The sequence below is a fragment of the Armigeres subalbatus genome, chromosome 2, assembly GCF_024139115.2.
Source record: "Armigeres subalbatus isolate Guangzhou_Male chromosome 2, GZ_Asu_2, whole genome shotgun sequence".
In the NCBI taxonomy this organism is placed as follows: Eukaryota; Metazoa; Arthropoda; class Insecta; order Diptera; family Culicidae; genus Armigeres; species Armigeres subalbatus.
The window spans coordinates 151356686-151367166 of NC_085140.1; the positions used below are offsets into that span (position 1 = coordinate 151356686).

General features: G+C 40.0%; 1 protein-coding gene across 2 annotated transcripts; it reads left to right on the forward strand.

Annotated features, from left to right (window-relative positions):
* Positions 1-4372: 4372 nt before the first annotated feature.
* Positions 4373-5268, forward strand: LOC134215288 (uncharacterized). 2 transcript variants are annotated; one of them, XM_062694510.1, is made up of 3 exons: positions 4373-4727; positions 4795-4954; positions 5031-5268. In XM_062694510.1, exons 1-3 carry the CDS (start codon positions 4504-4506, stop codon positions 5070-5072), a joined length of 426 nt encoding a protein of 141 aa, XP_062550494.1. In that variant the 5' UTR covers positions 4373-4503; the 3' UTR covers positions 5073-5268. The 2 variants fall into 2 exon arrangements, with proteins under 2 accessions (XP_062550494.1, XP_062550495.1); XM_062694511.1 differs by having other exon boundaries at positions 4378-4727; positions 5027-5268.
* Positions 5269-10481: the final 5213 nt, after the last annotated feature.

A 10481-nucleotide genomic window follows, 5' to 3' on the forward strand; every position in this document is an offset into this window, starting at 1 on the left:
GTTTTCATCCTGCCTGTCAGTCCGCCCTTGTTTTTTTTTGTACACACATGCTCGTATGCTCTTTGCGTTATGACCGTCCACAAGGTACAAATATTAATAAAAATTATTATTCAAAATGTTTGTGATTAGGTATAGGGTATCTGTTCCATTAATCATAACATGCTCCTATATCAATAACATTCGCGAAACAGGCAATTTAGGCTCAATTTGTGTCGTGTTTTGTTGTAATCCTGCTGCTGAAAAAATCACAAAAATGAATAATAAAACAATTTGAGCTCCGATTCTTTGTTTTCGAATGGTATTGATTTGGGTACATGGTATGAATTTAAGGAGCAGTTCCCCTATATGAATTTATTCAATAAAGGTGTTTATTTGAAAATCAGAAACTCAAGAAAGTGACTTATTGTGACTTATTTACATAACTTAGATAATGACTATCAACAAAATCTTATCACAGCAAAAGTTATTAAATGCATATTAAGACTTTCAATAGTAAGCACAACAATTATATACGATACGATATGTGATCAATTGAATTTTATACACCAAAGCTTGAGCAAAAATTGGGATTTTTTATTGGCGAACTCTGGTCAAATATTCAACCATTAATTAACACTATTCGAACAAATGAATAATAAATTTAAAAAAAAAATGTGATAAAGAAAAGTATTTAACAAATGTAAGCCAAAAGAGAAAGCCAAAAATTATACCTAGCAAAAGTAAAAAAAAAAAAAAATTCCTCATCAAATTAAACTTGTTACTACATGTCAAAATCAATCGTTCAAATGGGATAGAAGTCACTAGATATTGAGCACTAGAATGAGTCACTAGAATTTGAAGAAATTACTTCTCTTTTCGTACATTCGTTTTTTTTTGTGATCATGTGAATTACATGCTTCGTGGGTAGGTTTACCAGAACTACTCAAACTCGCTAGAGTTAAATAAAACCATCATCGACAAAACGCTGCGTTCGCATCCTCACGAGCTCGTGAGTGATTACTTTCCATCTCATTTATTTTTATTTTCGTATCTCTCTGTTCAGTAGATTTGCTTCTTGCAACATTACAAATTGCTTCATATTTCAATTGCTTTATCAATTTATTTATCTAATATTAGGCCGATACAAATATTTAAAATCAATTATGTCTCCCCCCCTCGGTTTTTTTTGCCCAAAAATAATATTTTGAGGGGGCAACAAAAAAAATTCGGGCAATTTTGAGGATTTTCAAAACATTCTTTAACAAATCCGAGGAGTTTTATTGATTTTTTCCATTTTAATATTTATTTTTTATTATCCCCCCTTAACCTTTCGAAGACCAGTAGGACATAATTTCAAATAAATATTTGTAACGGCCTTATTTCATTCAACGAATATTTGATAAATTAATATTTATACATTTCGAAGAAAATCATTAAAAATATAGGCCAACATTCTTGTACATAGAAATTTGTTTATACATTTTGTAATGATCCTGTACAGAATTATATAGATAATTTAACAAAATGTGTTGTTCTCTCCTTTGATGCATACCAGTCGAAAGATAATATTTGGATTCAGGTTAATTGACCACCGGAACTTGTTAATTCAATTTTGAACGTTGCAAAATGTATACATTTGATAGCACAGTTGAAAATTTGCCATTCAAAAATCATTAAGTATATGTAACTACTGACTTTTTATAACAAAATTCCCGAATATTTCAACGAAAATTACTATTAAATTTAAATAACTTGATCAACATCGTTCCTTAGATTACCCACTCAAATAATTCATATACATATATGCGACAATATGTTTCATTTTTATTTTCTTCGTTTACTACTGCACACTTACTTGCTGCCTGCATTCGTGGGCAATAATTCAACACTTCCAACTAGACTCGATTGTCCACGACGATGTTCACTGTGAAATTATCGCTCTTTCTCACCTCTTGTTCATGTTCATGTTCACGGGAGGTGTACAGAGGGCTTTATGGGCGCAAAAAGTAAACAAGTCGAAATGGAACCGCTTTTGACGGTTCGATTGGAAACAAGATGGTGTCTTCGCCGATCTCTTATTCTAGTATTTCTACTCCAGACATGTTCAGAAGGCGCCTCCAACGTTGCCTGGACGAAGGAACCTTCCCAGATTATTGGAGTTGAATCACTTCTGATTCTTTCGTATGCTCTCAGATACGAAATTTAACCCAAATTTTGGTTTACTAGACATTTAGGGTATGTATGCGCCTCTGATGATGACGTAATCATGGTGGCTGAAGAATTCCTGTACTTGGAATCACTGGCGATCGCCGAAAGGACCAGCAGCGATATTTGAAGGCGCATCATGGCAAGAAATCGTACGTACATTCGTCTCCACATAACGCTCCGATCGAATAGATGATCACTGCCGTACCATACTGATTACAAAACGAAAATTTGACCGGTAGTCCTCTATGGGTACGAGACCTAGGCACTGGAGGACCAACGCACATTTGGAGATTTCTAAAGGAGAGTGTTGCGTGCTATCTGTGTTGGGGTGTAGATGGTGGACGGTACGTGGAGGAGGCGAATGAACCACGAATTGCATCAGCTGTTGGAAGAACCATTCATCCTTCACACCACGAATATCTGATGACTGCGCGGGGTCGAGCACGTTGCCAGAATATCAAACAGTAACCCGGTGAAAATGGTTCTCGACAACGGTTCGACGGCCACAAAAAGATGAGGTGCGCACCTGTCTTTTTTTTTTTTAAATAGTAAAACATATTCAATGCTTCGTGATTTACACAGACCACAGCACCAACTGCAAAGGTGCCGAGCATCTGTTCCTGATACAGTTGGAAAGATACACGGCGAATTGTCAACGACATTCAACAATATCGACACCAAATGGATCTTCATCTTACCTTTCGATCGGCGGATCGGTAAAGCCAGCAATGGAAATAGCTTACAACAGCGACAGAAAGCTAAACGACGAAGGACTAGAGATGTGGTTCGAAGTAGCCGAGGGCATAGTCAACTACCGTCCATCAGCCTGCTGTGCAGCTCAACAACCCTGCCTTTGCTATAAAGATTTTTTGGAACCTGATACAACACAAACAAACTAGACATCTTCTGGAAGCGCTGGATATGAGAATATCTGGCAATACTTACCAGTGGAGTGGTTCGGCGAATTGTAACCCGTAGCAGAAGGAGATCTAATACGAGTTGTGGTTGAATCTTGGCGAAGTGAATGGACGCGAGAAAAGGTCAAGGAAGTCAAAATTGCGGAAGATGGAAGCGTCCGACAAGCACGAGACTAGGATCAAAGTTGGCCGTGTTGGAGATAGAATTAGGAGGTAAAACTTGATCGGTGGCCGGTGACAGGATATTACTGCCAAGATTACGATGAAATGTCTGATTGATAGATGTTACGTCAGGCAAGTGACTGCTATTCACAATATTCTCTAAATTCGAAATTCTCTGAAGTGAGTTCGTAGTGAAGAAAAATATCGAAATTTTGAATCCAATTCCCCAATTAAAAATTTGTTTTCAATTGATAGATAACGTGAAATTCGCTTGAAACTAGTTACTTGCCATCACAGTAATATCAAATAAATATGTTGCCCTGTCATATACATAGAAATTAATTAATGATGAAACCTATGGCTTACTAGTTACTATACATTATTGAATGTTCAGAATTACTAAACAGTATGATATGGAGTTGAATCACTTCTGATTCCTTGGCATGTTCTGAGATACGAACTTTTACAACAAAAAAATGGTTTACTAGACATTCAGGTTATAGTTAAAATTAACATTCAAAGTTTCTTTTGGAAAGTCAATATCCTGATGTACAGTTTCTAAAATGAAAGTTCGGGTCAAACTAAGTAAATAAAAATGACGTTTTATATTTCGATCTCTCTGATATTTCAAGAACCAATATTAATCAGAATGGAGTTGTTGTGCTACATAAACTACTGCTTCGCGTAATTTCTGGGCTAGTAATTTATGACTAATCTTATTAGCTGGATAAGACGACTTCCTGGTATTCATATTAAAATCTATTTCCTTTCAAAGTAATCGCAAGGTTTTTTTTTCTTCGTTTAACCCCCGAAATGAAAATTAGGTTTCAAATTACGATTTGTGTTACTCTATCAATCATTCATTACCTACATGAAAATTCTAAAATCTCGAATGTAATCCGATTAGTAAACATGCGGTTATACACTTTACGTCGACTGAACAAACAGAACCAGCACTAGAGGTTCAGGGCCCAATCGCATTATCGCATATACTTACCCCTACTGCCTTTCTTCAACTACGTCAGCTGTACGATTTAACCACCTCTCGTTAAAAAATGTTACCTAGTAGTAAGTGTTCGCTGGAATACATTCACGTCTCCGAAGCAGATTAATATGCACATTTGTTTGAATTGAGTCAGTCGGACACGGACGATTAATCTAATAGCAGTTAAACTCTATCACTAGGAAAGTAACTCTTGAGCTTATTGTTGTACTGTACTAAGCGCTGTTTTAGACAATGAAAAACATAACTACGCCAATTGTGTTAGTGATTTTGGTTTTTGGAGTATTAACCGTGTATGGTCAAACGGATTCGAAACTGCAAACACCATCCAATGGATCAGCTTTCGAAGAAGTGGTTGTCGAAACATCACTCTATGTAAGGAGACCAAGTACAGTGCTACGACGACAACAGCTGAGAGCCCTGGAGGATGGGAGCTCCCGCGTGAAGCGCGATATCAGGTCTGCCTTAGCGTAGAAGCAACATACAACATGCGCGTTATGTAACGTGCTTCGATTTTTTTTCCAGTCATTCAACTGATCATGCAAATTCAAACTTGAGGTCAAATGCACTAAATCCTGCTGCCAGCAAGCTGACCAACGACAATTTCATCCAATCGTTTTTGGATAAAGGCTTCAATAATGGGGCTTCGAAGGCAGAGCAACGAGCTTTCTACAAACAAAAACCGGTAAATGGGACCCGGCAACAAACTGTAAACGCCCAGAATTCAGTTTTGAATCTCACATAAATCATTCCGTAGGTAGCATCGAAGAAACAGACCGGTAATCAACTTGTTTGATGTTTAGAACGACTTGCGCGCCGGACGTGTCACTCCGAACGAAATGCAAATTATCCGTAACTGTGGGAGGCAAAATCCTATGGGAACGGCGGTGAATCTCTGTTTAGTTTTTGTATGATGTTGTTATTCTTGTTTATAAAAAAATCTATGCGGACTCAAATAAGCTTCGATTTAATAAACAAGCGTTCCTAAAAGAAGAAAAACCCACTCAAAACTGAGTGGGAATTAGGTTTTATTTATTCACATAAGCTTTTCTTGTGTTTTCGTCTTTCTAGATGACATTTATCTTGTTGATCGATAAATTATCATTTTCCAATAGAAATTAATAAGAGCTTGATTAGGGAATGCATTTCCTTGTTACATGAGACGAGGTTTTTTCTACGCGGTTTGATTTTAGTCGATCAAAACCTTTAATTAGCGTCAATCAGGCAATGAAAAATTACAAAAAAAAACAAAGAAAATTCAGGTGGCATTAAAAAGCAGTGAAAGTTCAGGTTAACGGAAAAATTAATAAATTCTAACCGCGTAAAAAACCTGGGGGGAATTTATTAATTTCTCGACTAACCTAATCTTTCACAGGTTTCTGAATAGCACCTGTATTTTCTTTGATTTCTTTTGTGAATTTTTTCGTGGGGTTAACTCATTGTTTCATTGACGCTAAAAGTCTTAATCGACTAAAATCAAACCATGTAAAAAAAAACCTAGGTGTTTGATTCTGAGTTGTACAGATATTCAGGACTCCATGGAATACAGCCCACGACATTTACAAGCGTAAATGTTGTCTTTGGAAATGTTTTAAATTGGTTTTAACTCTTAACCCTTTAAATAAATAAAAGAAATACATTAAAGCTACACGAACTGCATGTTAAAAAGGCTTCCAGATGTACAAGTGTACTGCAACAATATGTACTTATTTATGTATTATGTACCTACATAAACATCTCCAACAAAATCATCATTTATTTCATCAAGATCAATTAAAATATCTGCTAGGGCATTTTCCTGTCTCCTGTAACCGTTCACTTTATTAATTTATTTATCTTACATCTAAACAGATAACACTTAATCAACAATTTGACACCACAATACGAGATTCGAGGCCGCATTCCGCCATCCTTCAATGCGCCGTGTTGTACCTGCCGGATCGGAAACAAACAAAATGGTGTAGGGTTGCTGTACGGCATTCTTGCAACATACCCTGCTCATCGTACCCTTCCGGCTTCAGGTACCTTCTGGATACTGGGTTCACCATAGAGCTGGGCGAGCTCGTGGTTCACCCTTTACCGCCACACACCGTCTTCTTACACACCGCTCCGAGCGCTTGCAAATCCTTTTCGAGCATAGTCCAAGTTTCATTTCCGTAGAGGACTACCGGTCTTATCACCTGACACATTTGGTGCGGTAGTAAACCTTTTTCATCACCTTGTCTTAGTTCCCGGCGCGATTCGAACGAACACACTCCAGTCACTCGCCCGAAATCGTCACACAGTTTTGCACACCATCCACCGTTGCTTTGATCAGTCTGGCAAGCTTTCCAGGGAAGTTGTTCTCGTCCATAATTTTCCATAGCTCTACGCGGTCTGTACTGTCGTATGCCGCCTTAAAATCGATGAACAGATGGTGCGTTGGGCCCTGGTATTCACGGCATTTTGAAGGATTTACCGTAAAGATCTAGTCCGTTAACGAAGCCGGCTTAATAACTTCCCACGAACTCATTCCCTATTGGTAACAGACAGTTGAATGGCATCCTTAACTTCCCTTAAGGTAGGGGTTGGTTGGCTTCCATCGTTCGCTGAACTGACGTAGTCATCTCCTCCGCCGCCTTGACTTTCACTGCTTGTACTCTCAGCGCCATTTAAATGTTTCTCGTAGTGCTGTGTGTGTCATCCTCTATCCCTCACCCATCCGGGGGCGTTGGATAAAAAGTGAATATCTGATCCCACATATATGGGTCACTTTGTATCAATTATTAGTCACTCCATTTTACATGTTGGTTAAATGGAAATGATCCATATTAGTGTGTGACCCATGATTGTGGGGTCAGTGTACTATGAATAATTTGATCAAATTTAATGCTACTTGAAGGATCACTTTAGAGGCAAGAAGTCTCATCAAGTTTAGGGATTGGGATGGACTAGGGGTTCGTAACAGGTGCAGCAAATCATCGCATAGACGCTCTTAGGGGCTGTCAATAAACTACGTAGACTGTTGAGGGGAGAGGGGTTTCGAAAAAGTCTACGATAGTCTACGAAGGGGGACGAAAAAACTATTTATACAGCAGCTTCGTGCGAAGTTCACTTGTTTGATTTTTTTAAGATGTTCCGGTTTTTATTTCTCTTGCAAGACTTTACCGAAATAATCTCTTGCATTTCTCCATAAAAATCTAATGAATTTCACTAAAGTAAAAGTCTGAAGTCTGAAGCTTAAAACTATTCTTTGTGATCAAAAAATATAATTTGTATCATTGGTGTGCCATTTTGATTCTAGCCTAATTTTTGACAAAGGCCTAAGCAAAAACATCTTTTTTCCAAGTTCGTTTATTTGGTAGGCTCAGGCGTGTGCAACACTTTACGGAGCCATGGTTCTTTGTGATATACACAATCAATATCATTTAATTTGTCAGTTAGTAAGAGAGGGGTAGAAGCCAGCGTACTCGTGGTGACTCGATGTTAGTTTACAATGTTTAAGGATGGACGAGGCTAAGGATTTGGGATCAGGGAATTTCAGCTTATCATCCGGGCATTTGGCGTCAGGGACGATGTGGGGTGTCGTCGTGCTCGAGGAATGGTTCAACTGGGAGCATCTTCCGGATGACAAGAGCTATGGTGCTCTACGGAACAAAAAGCAGAGACTAAACACAAAAAAAAAACTTTAGAGAAAAAATAAAACAAACTATTAGATTTTGATGTCAGAAGCACAAAGAAAACTATAAATGGCCTGCATATAGACCACACCACGATCTCCCAAAACAATTCGAACTTCCCTAAGGAGTTGTTTACTTCGGACCACTAGGTTATCCAATAATTGCTCTCTGGAGGCGTCATTTTCCGAGCAGGATCAAACTACGTGATCGATGTCATCATATCCGGCTCCGCACTTACATAAGTTGCTATCGACAAGGTTTATTCTGTACAGATGTGCGTTTAGTGAATAGTGAGTGGACATAAGCCTCGACATCGTGCGAATGAAGCCTCGGCTTAAGTCCCCACCTCTGAATCACGCTCGGCCAGAAACTTTTGGAACTATAGAAAATAGCCACCGTCCAAGTTCGTTATGTGTCCAATTTCTTTGCCAACTTTGAAGAGTACTCTGACGGACTAATGGGAAAAACTCGTTGCTCGAGAATTGTCTACCATAAACCTCACCTTCCTATGCGCCCACCTTTGCCAGCGAGTCTGCCTTCTCATTGCCGTAGATTGAGCAGTGGGATGCAAAAACACCTTGAACACTTTCAAAAAAAAAAACTTGAAAACGGCTTGTCCGATCGTTTTGATGTCTTCGACAAAGTTTCAGGTAATCATTGGGGCTATGAGAAAAAAAATATACATTGGACAAGCGCTTTTCAAGTAAATTTTTTTTGAAAGTGTTCAAGGTGGTTTTACTTAGGCCCTTGTCAAAAGTTAGGCTAGAGTTAAAATGGCAAACCAATGATGCAAATTATATTTTTCGATCACAAAGAATTTATTTATTTATTTATCATCAGACTAAGGCCGGAGTGGCCTGTGCTGCACATAAAAGACTTCTCCATTCAGCTCGGTCCATGGCTGCACTTCGCCAACCACGCAGTCTGCGGAGGGTCCGCAAGTCGTCCTCCATCTGATCGATCCACCTTGCCCGCTGTGCACCTCGCCTTCTTGTTCCCGTCGGATCGTTGTCGAGAACCATTTTCACCGGATTACTTTCCGACATTTTGGCTACGTGCCCGGCCCACCGCAGTCTTCCGATTTTCGGATGGATGGTTCTCCCAGCAGCTGATGCAAATCGTGGTTCATTCGCCTCTTCCACGTAATGTGCGCCATCTGCCCCCACCATAGATGGTACGCAGCACTTTCCTTTCGAAAACTCCCAGTGCGCGTTGGTCCTCCACGAGCATCGTCCAGGTCTCGTGTCCGTAGAGAACTACCGGTCTTATAAGCGTTTTGTAAATAGTCAGTTTGGTACGGCGGCGAACTCTATTCGATCGGAGCGTCTTGCGGAGTCCAAAGTACGTACGATTTCCAGCCACTATGCGTCTCCGAATTTCTCTGCTGGTATCGTTATCGGCGGTCACCAGTGAGCCCAAGTACACGAGTACACGAGTACAAGTTTTTTTATTCAACCACCTCGATTTCGTCACCACCGATAGAAACTCGTGGTGGGTGGCTCACATTGATCTCTCTTGAGCCTCTTCCTATCATGTACTTCGTCTTCGACGTGTTGATGACTAGTCCAATCCGTTTAGCTTCGCTTTTCAGTCTGATGTAGGCTTCCTCCATCCTCTCAAAGTTACGTGCCATGATATCAATGTCGTCGGCGAAACCAAATAACTGGACGGACTTCGAGAAAATCGTACCACTCGTGTCAACCCCTGCCCTTCGTATTACTCCCTCCAAAGCGATGTTGAATAGCAGACACGAAAGACCATCACCTTGCCGTAACCCTCTACGGGTTTCGAAGGGACTCGAGAATGCCCCTGAAACTCGATCTACGCACATCACCCGATCCATCGTCGCCTTGATCAACCGTATCAGTTTATCCGGAAATCCGTTTTCGTGCATTAGCTGCCATAGCTGGTCCCGATCGATTGTATCATATGCGGCTTTGAAGTCGATAAATAGATGATGTGTGGGCACGTTGTATTCGCGGCATTTCTGCAATACCTGACGTATGGCGAACACCTGGTCTGTGGTAGAGCGTTCACCCATAAATCCCGCCTGGTACTGCCCCACGAACTCTCTTGCAATTGGTGTTAGTCGACGACATAAAATTTGGGAGAGTACCTTGTGCCGTACCTTGTGCCGTTCAGCAATGTGATTGCGCAGTAGTTGCTACAATCCAGCTTATCGCCCTTTTTGTAGATGGGACACACGACACCTTCCATCCACTCCTGCGGCAGAACCTCATCCTCCCAAACCTTGGTAATCACCCAGTGCAGCGCTCTAGCCAGTGCTTCACCACCGTGTTTAAACAGCTCTCCTGGTAGTTGGTCAACTCCAGGGGCTTTGTTTTTTCGATCACAAAGAATGTATGTGCAAAATTTCAGAGAAATAAAAAAATACAAAATTGAAATCTCGAAAAAAAATCATGATTTCACAGAGAATTGCTCAACAGCTAGGTGGTACGAGTTGAGGCAGTCATCTATTTCTTCTCTCTTATTTAGCGTACAACATCCTCTTACATTTAGTGAAGCAATCTTGACTAACTTTTCCCCTGTTTC